At 39.8% G+C, this 20,789-nt stretch overlaps 1 protein-coding gene across 5 annotated transcripts in view; it reads left to right on the top strand.

Annotated features, from left to right (window-relative positions):
* Nucleotides 1-20,527, top strand: part of LOC148852676 (prolyl 4-hydroxylase 1) — a 92,458-nt gene extending 71,931 nt beyond the window's left edge. For all 5 annotated transcript variants that reach the window (XR_016099147.1, XM_088944332.1, XM_088944331.1 and 2 more), the window contains 2 exons: nucleotides 14,229-14,321; nucleotides 20,228-20,527. Coding sequence is in view for 4 of the 5 variants with exons in the window: in XM_088944332.1 (XP_088800458.1) it covers nucleotides 14,229-14,321; nucleotides 20,228-20,335 (201 nt within the window). In the remaining variant the exon portion in view is untranslated. The remainder of the gene's footprint in view (nucleotides 1-14,228; nucleotides 14,322-20,227) is intronic.
* Nucleotides 20,528-20,789: the final 262 nt, after the last annotated feature.

The raw sequence follows: 20,789 nt of genomic DNA, 5'->3' as shown, positions 1-20,789 counted from the left end.
ATTTAGCAGCTTTAGGATCAAACTTAGAACAATGGGGTCCTAGGATTTGAACAAAACAAGTGCACCCAAAAACTTTAAGAGGGATGATGTACAAATCTTTCTCAGGATGCAATAACGAAAAAGGAGTTTTCATATCTAGAGCACGGATAGGGATTTGGTTGATGAGGTACACAGCTGTATTAATAGCATACCCCCAAAAATGAATGGGAACATGAGAATTCAACATAATACTTCTTGCAACTTCCAGGATATGCCTATTTTTTTCTCTTGGCTACCCCATTTTGCTAAGGTGTATGGGGACAAGTGCTCTGATGAACAACCCCATACTCAAGAAAATATGAATTCAGATGTTTAGTGAAATATTCTTTGGCATTATCAGATTTGAAAATTTTGATTCTAACTTCAAATTGAGTGAGAACCATTTGATGAAAAGCACAGGTTAAGGTGGGAACCTCATTTCGAGAACGCATAAGATAAACCCATGAGAAATGAGAGTAATCATCAACAAACAATAGGAAGTACTTGTACCCCCCCCCCCTAGCAGGAATATGATATGGCCCCCCATACATCAGTATACACAATTTCAAAAGGAGTATTGCTTCTTTTATTACTCAAAAAATAGGAGGATCTACAATGTTTTGCAAGTTCACAACTCTCACACTTTAAAAAAGACATTTGAATTGACTTAAACAAAGTAGGAAACAAGTTTCTTAAAGACCCAAAAGACAAATGACCTAAACGATTATGCCAAAGCATAATCTGATTCACAGATTGAGAAACAAAAGACTTCGCAACTCTTTTATCACTTCTAGGTGGGTGCTCAAACAAGTAGATTCCATTCATCTCATGGCCAGTCTCAATCACCTTGTCACCAGATCCTGGAAAATACAATGGTCATGAAAGAAGGCTATTGAGCAATTTTGGTTTTTTGTAAGGATACTGACTGAAATGGGAACAAGGTAATGGCATTAGAGATTTTGATGTTTCCCTTTTAAAAATGGGAACAAAGGAGCCATCAACTATGGATACTTTATCTCTGCCAAAAGACAAGTTGTATGAAGTAAATAATGAAGACAAGCTTGTCATGTGATTTGATGCACCAGAGTCTATGATCCAAGTAGGGTTAGTGTTACCTAGAGTAGAGGCATGAAAAGCAGTGGCTCTTGTACCTGAGTGGGCAAAGGTTGATGTGGAGGATGGTGGTGTAGTAGTAGTAGAGACAGACTGAGATGATCCTGCAAGCCCAACTTCATTCTCCAACTAAGTCAATGTTGCCTTGACTGCAGCTATGGCCTCCAAAGAAGTAGATCGAGGCTCTTGAAGGGAAGAACTATCTGATGTAATAGCTGCATTTGCATTTTTCTTCTTATTCCCGAGTCTTTCTGGTACAAGATTTAAGTGAAGCTTCCAATAGGTGTCTTTTGTGTGCCTAGGTCTTTTGCAATATTCACAAAACACACCTTTCTTTCCTTCATTCTTCATCTCAATAGGTGTCTTTTGTCTTGCACCTGCTAATGCCACTTCCATTTGAGAATTTTGTAGCATAACCTTCCTCCTACTCTCTTCACTATGTACTAGGGAGTAGGCTTGAGACAAGGTAACATTTTCCCTAGTGAGAAGTTGTTGTCTAACAATGTCAAAATCAGAATTCAGACAACATTGTTGTCTAACAATGTTGTAGAGAACACTGATGTGGGCCCCACAGCTACGGCCCCACTGTGTTCGTAGGGTAGAAGATGTTTTAGTCTGCCTAGGGTTAGCTATTGGTCATTTAGTTGTTTCAGTTATTTATTTCAGTCTTATTTTTTGCTCTATTTGTTATGTAAAGACTAAGGGCAGATCTGTCCTTTCCATGTAATGAGCATAACCTATAAATATTAATTAAAGTGGCGGTGGCAGAATATTATGCTTCTGCTCCTCCTTTCAACCCTTGTGTTCTACTGCTTCTCCTCCCTCTTCCTCTTCTTTCCTCTTACCTTTCTTCTTATCTTCGATCCTGAAATCCATTAGGGTTCAAGACTGATAACAGTCCTGAACTTCTACTTGGTATCAGAGCTAGGGCTTCTCATGTGAGTCTAGTCCAGCCGACCACATGAGAACCATCTAAGGCTGGAAGCTGAGAAAGCAGAGTTCGTTGACTGGTTCTTGGAGATCTCCAGAGGATTAGCAACCGTTTGAAGAAGTGCCACAGTTGCAGCGAGTTGGTGATCATGAAGAATTAGAGGAGGCTAGGGTTCGGGTAACCTTGGTAGGCAGTGAACTGCATCCTATTGTAAGTCTTTTATTTTCTGAGAGAAGTAACATTAGAGAAGATAGGTTGGACCTATCCAGCAAGGGTTGCCAAACCACTCTAGGGTTTTATCTCTCTATTCTCTAGGGTTTTGTCTTATCCTTGCGGCAAACCCTAGTATTGGACTGAACCTTGTGATCTTATCCCTGCGGCAAATCCTAATAGTTCAGTTTTAGGGTTTCAGCATATCAGATTGATCAGTTTAAGGCTTCATATTAACCCTAATACAAACCTTATCCGTACGGTACTGTCTGGAGTGTACAGTTTTTAGGACTGATTAAAACCTCAAATTGGCTTCAGCATATCAGATTGTTCTTCAAACTGATTTTCAGTCTTCTTTTGGGGTTTCGAACACTTCTAAAGGGGTGAAAACAGTTCGGACTGTTGTTGTTGTGTGGTTGTTGATTTTAGATCAGTTTTATACATATTTCATGCACATCTACTGTGAGTACAGATTGGTTCTATACTGATTTTGTGATTGTGGTTGGTAGTCCTAGTGCTGGTTTTGACTGTAGTAATCCTAATTTTGAGACTTCTAGTTCTTGACCGAAATGGATTTTGAGAATCAGGCAGAAGGCAGTTTTGGGAACAACAGTTATGGTGGTGGTTCTGAGACAGGTCTTCAGATTACAACTGTAAAGTTTGATGGATCAAACTATTTGGAATGGGTCCAATCAGCCATGATGGCTATTGGGGGAAGGGGCAAAGTAGGGTATCTCTTGGGAGATGTGGCAGGACCTTCCAAGGGAGACCCTACGTATACCAAGTGGGTCCAAGAAAACTACTTGGTTATGACATGGCTCTGTAATTCTATGCAGCCCCATATCAGCCGAAATTACTTATGGGCAAAGACAGCCAAGGAGATATGGAATGTGATGAAAGAGACTTACTCCCAACCCCTTAATGTTGCCAGAGCATATGAGTTGAAATGTGAGGTGAATTCCCTTAAACAAGGAGAGAAACCGGTGTCGGTCTACTTCTCTACCTTGAAGTCCCTATGGCATGAGATTGATCACTTAGAGACTCTTGAGTGGGAGAGTCCCAAAGATGCTCAGATACATAGAAAGCACATCGAGACAAACAGAGTGTTTGAGTTCCTGGTAGGACTGAATTCAGAATATGATATTGTGAGACAACAGATTTTGACCAGAGATAGTGTGACCCTCTCTCAGGCATACTCCTTAGTGCATAGTGAAGAGACCAGGAGGAAAGTCATGATGCAACCTCAGCTTCTTACACCTACCTTGGTAGCTGTCAAACCCAAAACATAGGGTGATTTAGAGAGGGACAGAAAGAAGGAAGATAAAAGGGATGTGGTGTGTGAGCATTGCAAGAAACCTAAACACACAAAAGAAACATGTTGGAAGCTACATCCACATTTGGTCCTGACAAAGTTGAGAAATAAAAGGGGTAATGCTCATATGGCTATGACTACTGATTCAGCATCCTCATCTGGCACGAGAGGCACACCATTAGAGACCTTAGCTGCAGTTCGGGCTGCTCTAATACAATTGGAGAAGGAAGTTGGCAGTTAAGCTTAGTTACCGTAGTCATCATCAGCTCCGGCCACATCGGCCTTTGCACACTCAGGTACTCGAGCCTCAGCCTACCATGCCTCCGCTCTAGGTACTACTGAACTGTGTTGGGTAATAGATTCAGGTGCATCCGACCATATGACTAGCTTGCCCTCTTTGTTTACTACTTATTACTTATCTTCTGGTAGGGATAAAGTATCTATAGCTGATGGCTCTCTTGTCCCTATTTCTGGCAAGGGTGACATCAAACTGTCGGATACTATATCCTTGTCCTCTGTCTTGCATGTTCCTAAACTAGATACTAACCTCATTTCCATTAGTAGTATTACCAAACATTTGAACTGCTCAGTAACTTGCTTTCCTGACTGATGTGTTTTTCAGGACCTGGAGACGAAGAAGGTGATTGGGACTGGCTGTGAGACGAATGGGATCTATTTGCTCGGGGAGAGTTCTCATCGGGAAGAGTCAGTGGATAAGAAGTTACTTGTTTCTCAGGTTGTGAGTCCGGTTATGCTTTGGCATAACCGATTGGGTCATTTATCTTTTTGGTCCTTGAAGAGTTTGCTTCCTACTTTGTTTGAGTCTGTTGAGTTATCTCAGTTGAAGTGTGAAGGTTGTGAGTTTGCTAAACATTGTAGAAACTCTTAATTCATTGAGTAATAAAAGGAGTAATAGTTCTTTTGATATTGTGCATACTGATGTTTGGGGGCCGTATCACATTCCTTCTATGGGTGGGTACAAGTATTTTTTGTTATTTGTTGATGACCACACTTGGTTTTCTTGGGTTTATCTTATGCGATCACGAGATGAGGTGCCTGCCCTGACCCAAAACTTCCACCAAATGATCCTAACCTAGTTTGATGCCAGGATCAAAGTGCTTAGATCTGATAATGCAAAGGAATACTTTGCTAAGCCATTGGCATCGTACCTCCTTAATCATGGGGTTATCCACCAGAGCACTTGCCCTCATACACCTCAGCAGAATGGGGTTGCAGAGAGGAAGAATAGGCACATCTTGGAGGTGGCTAGAAGTATTATGTTTACCTCCAATGTCCCTATTCGCTTCTGGTGTGATGCTCCTTACGGCGGTATATCTTATTAATCGGATTCCTTCTCGGGTTCTTGATATGAAACCTCCTTTTTCCCTTCTATACCCCAATGAGGAGTTGTTCACTATTCCCCTCAAGACATTTGGTTGTACCTGTTTTGTTTAGCTTCTCGGTCCCCATCACTCCTAGTTTGAACCCAAGGCCTCCAAATGCATCTTTCTTGGTTATGCACAAACTCAAAAGGGCTATTGTTGTTATGATCCTGTCTCAGGGAAGAAGTTTGTATCCATGGATACCACTTTCTTTGAGGAGACACCCTACTATTCTCGGGTCTCTCCTCAGGGGGAGAGTAGTGAGCGTTGAGATTTGGGTCCTTTTCTTTAGGGAGAGCGCAGTGAGGACAAGGTTAATACCTTTAGGGCTGTTCCCTTACCTATTCCAGTTGGTGATGAGGGCTGTAGTAGCGAGGGTGGTCAGAGGGATCGGGAGTTGAGAGTCTATCACAGGCGATGCAGGCAGGTTGATCCCGGTCATCAGCAGTCCCAGCCAGCTCCAATTTCTTCTGCGGCTCCAAGTCCAGATATTACAGTCCCAGGGCCCACAGAGACTCCTTCCATTGTTGCTACCTCACCCTCTGCAGATGACATTGACCTTCCCATTGCCCTCCGTAAAGGAAAACGGCATTGCACCACATCTATAGCCCACTGCATCTCCCCGTTTTTGTCCTATGATCGCCTATCTCCCTCCTACAGGTCCTATCTCACCTCCATTGCTGATGTCCCTATTCCGAGAACAGTGCAAGAAGCCCTATCAGTCCCGGAGTGGAGAGGTGCAATGCAAGTTGAAATGGATACCCTATTGAAAAATAATACCTCGGAGCTAGTTGACTTGCCCAAAGAAAAGAAACCAGTTGGATGCAGGTGGGTATTTACCGTGAAGCACAATGCGGATGGTTCCATTGAGAGGTACAAAGCTCGGCTAGTTGCAAAAGGGTTCACTCAGACTTGGAGACATTTGCCCGGTAGCCAAGATGACCACCATTCGGGTTCTATTATCTCTTGCAGCCAGCTACACTTGGCCTTTGTACCAAATGGATGTTAAGAAGGTCTGTCGGCTCAATAAGGCATTGTATGGTTTGAAGCAGTCACCTAGAGCTTGGTTCGGCAGATTAGATTAGCCCTTGGGAAGTTCGGTTATGTACAAGCCTAGTCAGATCATACACTGTTCATCAAGAGGGTGGAGTCGTCAATGACACTACTTGCAGTATATGTTGATGATATTGTGGTGACAGGAAATGACAACCATGAGATTGAGTCCCTCAAACAGCTCATTCATCAAGAGTTTGAGGTGAAAGATCTGGGTATACTACGGTATTTTTTGGGTATTGAGGTTGCTAGATCTAAATAGGGGATTTTTGTCTCTCAGAGGAAATATGTTTTAGGTCTCTTGGCTGAAACTGGAAAGGTAGGTGTCAAACCTGCAGATACATCCATTGAACAGAACCACAGGATTAGTGTAGAGAGTGGGGAGCTGCTTGAAGACAAAGTTATGTTCCAGTGGTTAGTGGGAAAGCTCCTATATCTATGCCTCACCCGACCAGATATCAGTTATGCCGTTAGTGTTGTCAGTCAGTACATGCATTCTTCTAGAACCATGCACCTTCTAGCAGCAGAAAGAATACTAGCATACTTGAAGAGATGCCCGGGTAGAGGTATACTGTTCAAGAACAATGACCACATGAAGGTGGAAGTCTATACGGATGCCGATTGGGCTGGGAGTGTTGATGACAGAAGGTCTACCTCTGGATATTGTGCTCTTGTGGGAGGTAACCTGGTTTCTTGGAGGAGTAAGAAACAGAGTGTTGTCTCCCGATCCAGTGCTGAGGCTGAGTACATGTCAATGGCTAATGGAGTGGCTGAAAGTCTTTGGCTGAGATCACTACTTGAGGAGTTGGGTATTGAGTATGAGAAGCCCCTGATGATGTATTGTGATAATCAAGCGGCTATTAATATAGCACACAACCCAGTGCAGCATGACAGGACTAAACATATTGAAGTTGATCGACACTTTGTATGAGAGAGGGTCTCATCACAAGAAGTATGTCTCCCATACATCACCTCCAATATGCAACTGGCAGATATCCTCACCAAAGCTGTACCACGGAAGAAGCTAGAGGTAGATCTATCTAAGTTGGGAATGGTAAACATTTATTCCCAACTTGAGGGGGAGTGTAGAGAACACTGATGGGGGCCCCACAGCTACGGCCCCATTGTGTTCGTAGGGTAGAAGATGTTCTAGTCTGCTTAGGGTTAGCTATTGGTCATTTAGTTGTTTCAGTTGTTATTTATTTCAGTCTTATTTTTTGCTCTATTTGTTATGTAAAGACTAAGGGCAGATCTATCCTTTCCATGTAATGAGCATAACCTATAAATATTAATTAAAGTGGCGGCGGCAGAATATTATGCTTCTGCTCCTCCTTTCAACCCTTGTGTTCTACTGCTTCTCCTCCCTCTTCCTCTTCTTTCTTCTTACCTTTCTTCTTATCTTCGATCCTGAAATCCATTAGGGTTCAAGACTGATAACAGTCCTGAACTTCTACTTTCCTTCATTCTTCATCTCAATAGGTGTCTTTTGTCTTGCACCTGCTAATGCCACTTCCATTTGAGAATTTTGTAGCATAACCTTCCTCCTACTCTTTTCACTATGTACTAGGGAGTAGGCTTGAGACAAGGTAACATTTTCCCTAGTGAGAAGTTGTTGTCTAACAATGTCAAAATCAGAATTCAGACCCGCAAGAAATTCAAAAACTCTGTTTCTCTGAACCAACTTGTTATAGGTTGCTGCATCCTTATTACTCTCCCACTCAATTGTTTCAAGATGATCTATCTTGTGCCATAAGGATTTCAGAGTAGAGTAATAAATTGATACGGGTTTCTCCCCCCGCTTCAGATTATTTACTTCAATTTTCAACTCAGAAGCTTTCTAGCCACATCAAGTGGCTGTGAATAAGTCTCTTTCATATTGTCCCAAATATCCTTCGTTGTCTTTTCCCAAAGGTAATTTCTGCTAATATGGTGCTGCATCGAGTTGCACAACCATGTCATCATAAGATAATTTTCTTGAACCCATTTGGCATAGAAAGAGTCATCCTTAGCTGGTTCCTTAGTGTCTTCAATCACATAGCCTAACTTTCTCCTTCCTCCAATTGCCATCTTAGCAGATTGAGCCCACTCCAAATAGTTAGAACCATCAAAGAACTCCATGCTGAGTCCAACACAAAGAAGTACAAGAACACACTCGGCTCCCTTTTGGAATAAAAAACGATGAGAGAACAGAGGAGAAGCAACTACCCAGTCCAGAAAATTTCAGGAAAAAAATAGCCGCAACCCTCAGAGATTTCAAAAACCCTACTCGGTCCAGTAAATTCCAAAAAGTAGCCGCACCTCTCAAAGGTTTTAGAAAAACCTACTTTCAGTTATAAACTTCTGGAGAGTTGAAAAAAAACTACCCAAAAACTTTTGGGCGGCACCTTTAATCCGAGATTTAAACCCTAAATCTCACCTCAAAAAGAGTTTTCTCTGATTCTTCCTGACTGCTGGGAAACTCCAAGAACAGAAACGTCTTGGGCAAGGTTTCGAACTCCACTAATCTCCAAGAATTAGGCCACAAACAGAACTAAAACTCCAGCCCTATTAAAATCTCATGTAGCCGGCTGGGAAGAGCCTACATGAGATTCTCGAGCAGAACTAAACCTGCTCTAATGCCAACATGAAGTTACTGTTGTTAGCAGAACTTCTGGGTAGAAGAGAAAAACATAAATCAATAGGAAGAAGAGAAGGGAGAAGAAGAGAAGAGAAAAGAAGGGAGAAGAAAAGAAAAGAGAATAGAAGACGAACAAGAGAGGAATGGGCAAAAATCACTTACTACTGCCCAAGGCAGTATTATTTATATGTTTAACATAACATTAGGTAAAAGGACAAAAATGCCCTGCTACCTATAACAGTACAAGAAAACAAGCATAAAGCCAAAAATAAGAAATAAAAGGCTGAACTTATGGGACCACACATAAAAAATATCAGGTCTGGTCCACTGTATCACTACAAAGCATACACACCCAGTGTTTTAAAAGCGCAAGGCGTGGGGGTCAATTTGCACCTGAGGTGCAAGGCGCACGCGCCTTTTTGAAACAAGGTGCAAAAATACAAAAAAAGGGCTAAAAAATAAAAAAAAATGTCAGAAAATTCGAAACAAATGCCAAAAAAAAATTATTAAACATAATACTACTAAAAAATATAAAGTTAAATTTTAAAATAATGTTTTAAAAAACCTGTTATCTAAAATTAAAATACATAAACATGAGATGTAAAGCATATTCAAATGAGAATTTAAAAATAAAATCAAAAATATAAAACATTTTCAAGCATGTAAAACCCCTAATCTCTTTTTTCACTTGAGGGGTGTGGCATGGGGGTTTGGGGACGGAGCCCCCGGCCCAGCTGTTATGTTCAAAAAACAGAAAAAAAGTGCCAAATTTTCAAAAGGCGCACGCCTGGGCTGAGGCGTAAGGCGCATCAGGCGCATGCCTAGGCACACCAGGCGTGCACCTTTTGAAAGGGCTGCGCCTAGGACCTAGGCGAGGCGCATACCCTGAATTGTGCCTTGCCTGTGCACCTAGGCACGCCTCAGGCCCACCTTTTAAATCACTGTACACACCCGAAAATCCTAGGAGTAAGGGGGATGGAGACAAGGTAGGAAACGAAATGGTGAAAGGGGAATGACCTTCAAGGATGGGCATGGGCATCCGGTTAATCAAGAAGCAAGATGTAAGCACAATATCACTCCAAAAATGTTTGGGTACATTCATATGGTGCATAAGGGATCGAGCAGTTTCAGTTGTGCTTCTTTTTTCAGTCCTTGTCCTCTTCTGTTCGTTCTCCTTCACCTTTCCCAGTTAAAGAGATTTGGTGTAGCCTGTTCCCTCCAAAGGTGGGCGTTTTTTGTTCGAAGGTGTTCCAGGGTGTTGCATAGTGTTCCATGGTGCTATTAATATACCCGTCCCCAAACTGATATTTATTTGTGTGACTCTAATGTTGAAACAGCTTATCATATTCTTGTCTCCTGCTCATTTACTTCTTGTATTTGGGATTGGTTTCTCTCTTTGGCTGCAGCAGGTGGAACACCCCAGATGGTTTGGACAGGTTGTTTGATCCTTCCACTTTTGGATGGCCAAAAAGAAATCTTAGAATTTATGAGGAGAAGAAAAGAAGCCAGGGAAGCTTTGATAGAAGGGATTATGGTAAGGATGGCACATTGGGTTAAGGCTTTGAGTCTATTGTCAGACTTTACCTTTGATGTTGTCTGAAAATGGGGGATAATTGAAGCTTCATCTTCTTCAAAGAAGAAACTATTAAAATCTTGGGAATTACCTTTGATGGAAACAGCTTTGGCAATCTGGGTTCCTCTGGTATAGGAGGGGTGATAAGAATGAAAATGGAATAATATTGGAATTATATTCAGGTCCTCTTGGCTTTGGGGATTCCACAACAGCTAAACTACAGTAGTGTTTGGGGTGCAAAAGCTTCAGAACTAGGAGTGAGAAGGTTAACAACTGAAGGAGATTCAAAGGTAGTCTTAAGTTGGCTGAAACAGATTGAAAAGGCTCCATGCTACTTCAAGAATGAGATCAAAAAGTTTAGAAGACTGTCAAGAAATATGCAGCTGGTTCCAAGGTTGGCTAATAGCTTGGCAGATCAGCTAGCAAAGCAAGGGGTTAACAGCTGTCCATCCAGTAGGTTCCAAGTTCTTGGTGTTTCTGTTTTTGTTAGTTTTTAGTTAAGCTTAATGGGGTATCTGAGGCTATCCAAAAGGTTGTATCTTCTTTTTTTCCTTTTAACTTGATAAATTGCTTTCTTGGTGCTGATAAAAAATTGTTAGAGGACTTAATGATAGAATAATTTTAATAGACTTGTTTTAGGTGAGAAAATCATCAACATAATTAGTGTTTATGCATCCAAGTAGATTTATAAGAGAGAAATAAAACACAATTTTGGGAAACATAGAAGGATTGACCCAAGAATTTCCAAATGAAGAGAAGATATTTATAGCAGGAGACCTAAATGGCCATGCAGGGAAAAAAGTACAGGGTATTATATGGTGTGTCATGCATGGAGGGTTGGGTTTGGGGAGAGGAATGAAGTAGGAAGTAACAATTTAAAAATTTGCAATAGCTTTCAATATGGAAATAGTAAACACATTTTTCAAAAGGAATGGTGAACACTTAATAACATTTAAAAGTGGACCGAACATAAGTCAAATGGATTTTTTCCTTGGAGAACAAAATAAAAGATCTTTAAGGATTACAAAGTTATTCCAAGAAAAACTTAAGTAAACAACATAGATTAGTGGTGGCAAATGTGCACATTAGAAATAGAGAAGAAAATGCGCCCAAGAATTAGGTGGGAAAATCTAGATGAGAAAAACTACTACAATTTAGAGACAGACTAGTAGTAAGGGAAAAATGGAATTTGAATGAAAAGACTAATAATATGTAGCTTGAAATGGATAATTATATAATGGAAGTAGCGAAGGGCATTTTAGAGAATTAAAAGGGAAATGGTGAAGTGCTAAAGAAACTTTGCGAACTAGACACTAAAAAGAGAAAATGAATTTATAAACTAGCATAAACAAAACAAAGGAAAAGAAGAGATTTAAACCATGATTGGTGCATTATAAAGGGAGATCAAGACAGACTTGGTAAAAGATGAAGAAATATTGGAAATATGGAAAAACTATTTTCAAAAAATTATTAAATGAACAACACGTAGAGGGTGTTAATGGAGGAGAGATTAGTAGTTCTAATTGTAGGATTAAATTTATGAGCCACGCTATAAAACTTTGGGAGAGAATAATTGACCAAAGATTACAACATGAAATGCATATACTAGAGAACCAATTTGGGTAAAGGAAAATACATTTGGAATGCCATCCCAGCTGCAGTTATCAGCTCTATATGGTCTGAGAGAAATGACAGAATTTTCAGAACTGAGGGGAAGGAACCGGAGGTGCTGATCCAGTGTATTGTAGCCAAACTTGCATTTTGGCTTTCTGTCATCCCTGTGTTTTGTAATCAGAACATATTTGTGATGCTCTTAACTCTGTCAATCTGTGGGAGCTGTGATTAGTCCCTTAGGGATTTATATTTCATGATCCTTCCCTTTCTTGTATGATTTCTTCATCATGAATAAATTTACCTTACCTTTTTTTTCCAAGAAAAAAAAATTGAAGTTATCTTTCTTTTGAGATGATCTAGGAAAGTTTAGAGAGGAGGGGGAGCTTCATATGGTATTCATTGATCTACACAATGCATATGAAATATGATAGACTCACCAAAGAGAATATGTTGGATCTTGGGAAAGAATGGGGTTCTAAACTGATACGTGGACCTAGTTAAGGATAAGTATGAGGGTGTAACAACCAATGTTTGAACACATGGGTGAGACATCAAATTTTACAGTTTCAATGGGCCTTCACCAAGGTCCAACACTAATGATGATATTTATTTTAATTGATGAAACTAATGAAGGATTGAATGCATTATTAAGTTTGTCGACAAATACCTTTGAAAGAATGGTTTTTCAAAATAAGACTAAAGCCAAATATATGCTATTGCAAATTTAATAATAGGAGTGCAAATTGGGGTACAGAGGATTGAAAATCAAGAGATAATTCAACATGAGCCTTTCTGGTACTTTGGTTTGATAATTCATATCAAAAAGAGATTGAGGAGGATGTCCTAGATTGATAAGCAAATACCACTTAATAGTAAAAGGAAAGTTCCCTAGAACACTTGAACTTAGGAGTAGCTCCAATTGGTTATAAATAAAAGAAAATACAATTAGATGGATTGTTCATCTGCATAGAACCTCAGCACCTATAAGAAGTGGTTTGTTATAAGTCGAAGGGGCTTGAAGGGCTAGGGGCAGAGCAAAATGGACATGAGTTGAAGTACTATGTTAGGAACCTGCCTAACTCAGGGCTCTTCGAGGGGCCAACCTCCTGAATTCTTGGAAGGAGAGAGAGAGAGAGAGAGAGAGAGAGAGAGAGAGAGTTTAATGCTGAAAGAGTCCTCCCTTATTCCTTTTTGGCTCTACTACTTATAGTGTTACAGCTGTTACAAGTGGATGGCAGTTGTGACAAGTGGCTGCTGATGTGACCCCTTCTTGTAACTGACTAACTGCGTTCTGTTGGTCTGTTCCAATAGTCTTGACAGTCCAATTGGGTGGCAGTTGTTACAAGTGGATGGTGGTTATTACAAGTGGCTGGTTAGTTGCCTCCTCTTGTAAAACTGACTAACTGCCTTCTGTTGGTCTGTTCCAACAGTCTTGACATTGTATGAAATGATTTATGTGCTCATAATTTATCAATTGATATGACATTAAATAGAACAGAATGGCAAAGCAGGATTCATGTAGCTGACCCCATATAGTTGGGATAAGGCTTAGATGATTATGGAAGGTCATCACTGCTGCTATGTTTTGGACCATCTAGTGGGAAAAGGAGCTCTGGAATCTTTGATGACTCTGGTAGCCAGAAGGAGTTGATAAGGAGGGTAGCGTGGCGTATTGCTTCCTAGCTCTTAGTGAGGTGTATTTTCAGGGGTGCACCTATCTGTTCAATATTAAAATCCGAGGTTTGGTTTTCTTAATATTTTGGGGATTAATTTGTAATGATCATGTATAGGCACTCACTAAATTCTAAATATGAGGACCATACCCTATACAGTTTCCTTATATTAATGGTATCATAACTTATCTTTAAAAAAAAAAAAAAAGAAAGAAAGAAGGAAAAAGTTGCTTCTTACTCACTAATGCCATTTCTAATATGGTAAGCCTTTTTCGTTTATCAGTAACAGTGAAAATATTTTATTGATTTAAATAGAAATATAGTGTATAGCAGAGTGATAAGTTTTTTGAGTCAATTTCAATCCCCCCCTCCCCCCCGCCTTTGTGCAATCACTTTTTCCTGTTAACCCCTATCTTTCCAATCCATCCGTTTAGCCCATTAGCTGACCAAGATGACCACTGTATTCTTCCTCCCAAATTCTTTATTATTTCTTTAGCTTCTCTGATTTTCATATCTATGATTCCATGGTCCCCTCTTAGTGCTGCCCAGAAAACCTGTTTTGACCCTAAAGAGTCCCCTAATAATGTGAAACTTTCAACTTAGTAACAATTTAACCATTTCATCTACCCTTAATATTCTCTAGATATCTTTATATCTTCCCTCTATTAGTATTTTTGTATTGCTTGATATAAATGGACCATATGATTTGCTTTAAATTGAAAATGGTTTCAGGCTGGATCAGGGGAATGCACATGTGGCGGGAAGATTCTAAAAGGGATGTCTGTAGAACCAGTCAAAGGAAATGCAGTGCTATTCTGGAGCATGGTCTGTTTCTTTGTATCCCAGTAGACTAGTTAATTTAAGCATATGCTGCAAGTTAATCTAAGATGACAATAAGTATCTTTAATGAGGAAAACAATTGATCTAGTAGCTTGGATTTTTCACTGTATTAATTTACTAGTTGCTTATTCAGGAATTGTTCCATTGGTTGAAATGATCTCATAGAGTATGTTGTCATGCTCAGCTCAGTATATCTCTCCTTAAGTAATATAGAAGCCTTTATTCCCAAGTATCCTTCTATGTTTACTTGGTTCTCTTGTACCTAAATATCCTTGGGGTCTTTTTAAAGATTAGCTTGGGTTAACACCAAGTCTCTTAGGTGCTTTTGTCTTACACTCTTATAGGGACAACTGAGTGATACATGACTTTGGTTTTGGACATAGTTGGATTATGTCGTTATGGCAATGTACTCAATAGAATTAATTTTTTGATAAATAACAGAAGCATTTCATTAAAATAATGGAGATAAACTCTCTTACTAGAAGAAGAAAAGGGAGAGATAAACTCTCTTAACTCTTCCAAAACAGAAAAAAAAATTACCATGTTGCCCAAAAAAAACTAATTTCTTCCAACCCCTTGTTTAGCCAAACAGTCAACAAAAGAATTAGCATATCTTTTCACCCATTATATGATGACCTTTGTTGAGTTGGGCCGATTTCTAGTTATTGGGCCCAATTATTTATCTTTTATTTTTATGTTGTTAAGTTAGGAAGTTGTAGGGCTTTAGGCCCATTAGTTTATGTTTTTTAAGTTGTGACTGTTAAGCTACTTAAGTAGCCGCCCTACTGAAGGCATTCTTGTATTCTCTTATTCTTTTGATTTGAGTATATAATACAAAGAGGGGTTGGCGGCCAGAACTAATTCAATTCTGGTTGACATCCCACTCCTTTCCTTCTCTCTTCTCTCTATTGCTGAAACTCTTCATCTTCTTCTTCTCTCTTCATAGGGAATTCATCTAAAACTGTAATCAGTGATTTCTACTTGGTATCAGAGCAGGCCGAAGGTTCCTTGAGCTGTTCTATAATGCAGCCCTAGATTGGCTGACTGCATGGTGATTTGAGAGGCTGATCGAAGATCTTAGGTAAGCCTAGTTTTTGGATTTTTTGGTGGATCTGTTTTGCCCTGTAGCTGGTCTAGGGTTTCCCATCAAATTCAGGAAAAACTAGAGAAAGGGGGAGAGTCATGTTTCTGTTGGACTCTTCAATTTTGACCTAGAAGTGGTGCCCTAATTTTTTAGCGTTCTTTGGAGTTCTGAAGGGGGTGGTTCAAGTCCTGCTTGTTTTGGAGGTCTCTGGAGAGAAAGACTGCCTCTTCTCTCTTTTCTCCAATCCTACAGAAAAGGAATCTTTTGTGAGAGGATCATCTAGGGCACCAGAGGGGTGTTGGTGGTACTAGAAGTGATTTATTTGATATTCTTTCATCTTACAGTAACCTTCTAATCCCTTTTGAGAATTATGGAGGGTAACGGAGTTGAAAACAAACCCGGGAGTGAAATGAGACCAGTTGAAGGAGGTGTTGGAGACCTTTCCGAGGTTGGGACCATTACTATAGTTAAGTTGGATGGTTCAAATTACTTAGAATGGTCAAGAATCTGCAAAGATGGCCACTAGTGCTTGCGGGAAGTTAGGGTACACCACTAGTGAGGAAATGAAACCCGAAACTAATAGCTCCCGGTGGGTACAGGAAAATTATATGGTGATGACTTGGTTGTGTAATTCGATGCTGCCCCATATAAGTAAGAATTTTTTGTAGTCAAATACAGCTAAGGAAATATGGAATGGGGTTGTAGAAACCTACTCACAGAGTGAGAATGTTGCTAGGACCTATCAATTGAGGAATAAGATCATTGCTACAAGGCAGGGAGATAGACCTATTGTTGTTTACTTTTCAGCCCTTGAAACCTGTGGTAGGAGATTGACCATCTGGAGACAGTTGTTTGTGAAACCACTAAGGATGCAGCTACCTACCAGAAGCTCCTAGAGAAGTATAGGGTTTTTGAATTTCTTGCTGGCCTTAATCATGAGTATGATATTGCAAGACAGCATATTCTTTCTAGGGATTGTGTTACTCTCTCCCAGGCATATGCCTTTGTATCAGGGGAGGAGAGCAGGAGAAATGTGACGATGAAAAATTCTGGTTTTGATCAATCAGCCATGGTTAGCACCGTGAAGCCTAAACAAGGAAGACAAAAAGGATTTGATTTGTGACTACTATAAGAAGCCTAAACACACAAGAGATACCTGTTGTAAGCTTCATCCTCATCTTGTGTTGAATAGACTCAAAAACAAGAAGGGAAATGCTCACATGACAATCACTGGTGACATACTGACCCCTCCTACTACAGCTACTCTAGAGTCTACTTCAGGAGTCTGCACCCTTGTTGGGGGTAACCTAGTCTCGTGGAAAAGTAAGAAACAAACAATGGTGGCCAGATCAAGTGCAGAAGCTGAATACAAGGCCATGGCACATGGAGTTTCAGAACTTCTCTGGATCCGTTCCTTGTTAGGAGAGATTGGTGTAAAGGCAGAACCTATGGTGTTGTATTGTGATAATCAGGAAGCAATTAACATTGCCCATAACGTTCAGCATGACTGGACAAAGCACATTGAAGTGGATAGACATTTCTTCAGAGAAAGGGTGCTTCTGGGGAAGTTTGTCTCCCATACACTGCTTCTGATTTGTAGCTTGTTGATGTTCTCACAAAAGGTGTTGCAAGGAGCAAGTTGGAGCATGACCTACGCAAGTTGGGAATGTGTGACATTTACTCCCAACTTGAGGGGGAGTGTTGAGTTGGGCCGATTTCTAGTTATTGGGCACAGTTATTTATCTTTTATTTTTAAGTTGTTAAGTTGGGAAGTTATTGGGCTTTAGACCCATTAGTTTATGTTTTTTAAGTTGTGACTGTTCAGCTGCTTAAGTAACCGCTCTACTGAGGGCATTCTTGTAATCTCTTATTCTTTTGATTTGAGTATATAATACAAAGAGGGGTTGGCGGCCAGAACTAATTTCATTCTGGTTGACATCCCACTCCTTTCCTTCTCCTCTCTTCTCTCTACTGTTGAAACTCTTCATCTTCTTCTTCTTTCTCTTCACAAGGAATTCGTCTAAAACTGCAATAAGTGATTTCTACTACCTCCATGTTTTCTTTCAGACTTCTCAAAGATGTAGCCCCGCTAACCAATATCCTCCTCTTTTTGCAGCCAATTAATAACAAACTTGGAATCTCATTCAATCACCAGCTTCTTGATAAGTAACTCCTTAGCCTTTTTAACTCCTTCCATCACAGCCATTATTTCAGCCCTGAAACAGTCACCCTCCCCAGTTGAGCCCAGAAAAAGAGCAAGGACTCTACCGCTGTCATCCCTAAATACTCCACCTATACCTGGAGGACCTGGATTTCCTTCACTGCTTCCGTCAAAGTTCAACTTTATGAAGCCTCCATTAGGTGGTGACCACAAAGGCCTAACCCAAGCCTTAAAGGAGGAAGAGCAATCAATCTCAAACCACTTCCTCATCAAATTCTCAATAGAAAAATCCTTGAGAGATTCAGAGGCTTCACCCAATGAACCACCCTAATAGTAATTATTTCAATTAAAGAACTCCTGCTTCTCTCCACTCCTGAGAGAATTCTTTTGTTCCTTTCTTCGCAAATCATCCAGCACAGAACAGCCCTTGTACACCTCCAAGTGGTTCTCCCCCTCTTCTTTGGCCAGCTAATCATGTTGGGGGGAAATAGGATTTGTATAGGTGGGGGGTTCGACCTTGGTCTAAACAAAGAAGAAAACCATTCCGAGAAAGAGCAAAAAGGGTAGGAGATTAATAAGTGAAAGCGAAGTCTCACCCTCAGCTTCACAGAGAGAACACCAGCGGGGTGGGGGTGGGGGGATAATGACTAATGAGATCTTTTTCGCTGGAGCAAATCACAGATATTAATTCTTTCTATGTACACTTTCCAGCAAAAACAGCAACTCTAGGTGGAATAGGTCTACTCCAAACATCTATAACCGGAAAAGGTAATCTATGCTATCACTTGGATATATTAAGGACCTAAAAAAAGAGGCACATGTTGTGAGGGATCCAGAAGGTGTCCAAACTCAACTATCCCTTTTTAGAGGATTTAAGACTTATTTCTAAGGACATTGGAGAAGAGTCAAAACAGTATTTATTTCCGATTCATGAAGAACCCTTCTAAAAACCAAGTCCTAATCAATTCTAGACCTAGAGTTGGAATGAGTTAAGAAAGAGGATATCTGTTCATCCCTACGGTTTGACAAGGAAAATAAGGATGGAATTGTTCCTTCAAGGTTGAATTACCCAACCAAACAAGTTCCTAAAATTTAATATAGTTCCCAATGCTAGGACTATACCTGATAAAAGGTAGAAATGATGGAAGGATGTCATGAATGGATTTCCAAGGAGAAGCTCTTGTTGCTTATTCTACACTCTAGAGTCCCAACCTCCAGCCGTAAGTCCATGAACGCTAATTGTTACTTTTGCCCACACTTTGTACCTATGAATTGGCAATCTCCACAACCATTTTTCAACAAGGCCATGTTCTTTTCTTGAATATTCCCAACTAGGTCACCATATTCCTTCTGACTATCTCCCAAGTAACCCCGTGATCCTTTTTCTTCTCCCCTGGTTCCCATGAAAGTCCCTCGTCAACTTTTCCAGTCTTCTGATCCCTTGTGGAATTCAAAACACTAACATAAAGTAGATGGGAAGATTAGGCAAAGTGGACTTGATCAATGCAATCCTTCCACCCAAAGATAAATAATTGCTTTTCCAAGAAGCCAATTCTTAGTAAACCTTTCTACCATGGATTCAAAAAGTTGCTATTTCTTCGACTATCCCCCAAAGGTAAGCCTAAGTAATAAGTAATTCATGGGCCACTGAGAAATCACACATCCTAAAACTTTTGTCCCTTCTATTATTTCTCTCTCATCCATATTCAATCCCGCAATGCAACTCTTTTCAAAATTGATTTTCATATTAAACATCTTCTCAAAGACTTGTATTATCAGTTTTAAATTCCTAACCCAACTCAGAACACCTCCTTCATAGAAGAGAATTGTATCTTCCACAACCTACTATAGTCAGCCTTCATGATTAGTCTCCCAAGAACATCAACAATTAGAGTAAAAAGAAAAGGCAGAAGAGGGTCTCCTTGCCTTAATCCTTTGAGGGCTGGAAAATGTCATAGGCTTTCTCTAGATCCAGTTTACATACTAAACCTTTCTTCCAGATCCTTTTCATCTCTTCAACACTCTCATTTGCAATCAAATTCTTGTCAATGATTTTAATAATCTGATCGGATTTGGATGTTAAAATCTGCATCTATTTAATAATCTGATTGGATGTGGATTTGACCATATCGATCTGACAAAATCTGAGTCCGAGTATATGTAATATGAGAGAATATATATATATACACACACACACACCCAATTACAGCCTTAATGAACAAAGGTCTAGGAGCCCGTTGGTTGCCTGGAAAACACCATTTTTCTACCAAACCATCAGATTTTCCCTTTTGGAGGAAAGCTAGAGGCATATATCTATTAATAACATGAAGATACGTTCTGATGATTTTCACTAAATATACAATGTTATCCAAATCACAAGAAAAGCAAATTATTCTCTTTTTATTTGCATAAAAATAAATTCTTCAGAATCTTTTGCAATGCATTCAAGGTAAGTGTTAGATTAGCATGATCAAACTTTTATTAGCTTTAGGATAAAACTTCGTTATTTTCCCTTTGATAAATTATCTCTACATTTCAGTCGAGTCTATGCTGTAAACTAATGGCTATTTATCGCATTTGGATCAAGAACACCTTGCATCCCTGATTCCAAAATATGATTTTATTGAACTCTTTTGTTCTCTTCAGGGGCTAGATGGACAGTCAGATCCAAATAGTATACATGGAGGATGTGAAGTGTTGTCAGGAGAGAAGTGGTCTGCTACAAAATGGATGAGACAGAGAATTGCTTCTTGATTCTTTGTCAAGTGAGCTGTCCTTCCCCCTTCCTTTCCCTGGAAAAGAGAATAAAGAAAAGAAAGAAGAGAAAGTATACGTATAGCTTTTTGCTTTACGATTGGTTATTTTGTATGCCGGTCCAGCTCTGAGAATTGTTTCATGTGAAGCACATAATTCAATTAAATATTATAGCTTTCTAGCTTTAGATTATTAGTGTTACAATTTAGTAACTTGAGCCAATGTTAAGGTGAAGATGGTGAATTTATATTGGATTTTGTTTTGTGAAACAAAAATAATTGATTTTTTAATATTTAAAAATATATAAAAATGAAAAATATACAAAAAATAGTTGCCTTTTGGTTCTTAGAATGGCAAATTCCACACATCTGATTTCCTGCCCACCGGAGTCTACTCGTACTCATAAGACACTGCAGCCGGTAATTTCTATTGAAACCTTACCAAAAGCCACACC

Source organism: Nelumbo lutea, chromosome 5, assembly GCF_056320005.1.
Source record: "Nelumbo lutea isolate HS-2025 chromosome 5, American lotus-T2T, whole genome shotgun sequence".
In the NCBI taxonomy this organism is placed as follows: Eukaryota; Viridiplantae; Streptophyta; class Magnoliopsida; order Proteales; family Nelumbonaceae; genus Nelumbo; species Nelumbo lutea.
Note: the sequence above shows the minus strand (reverse complement) of the source record. Positions and strands in the feature narration are given on the sequence as shown.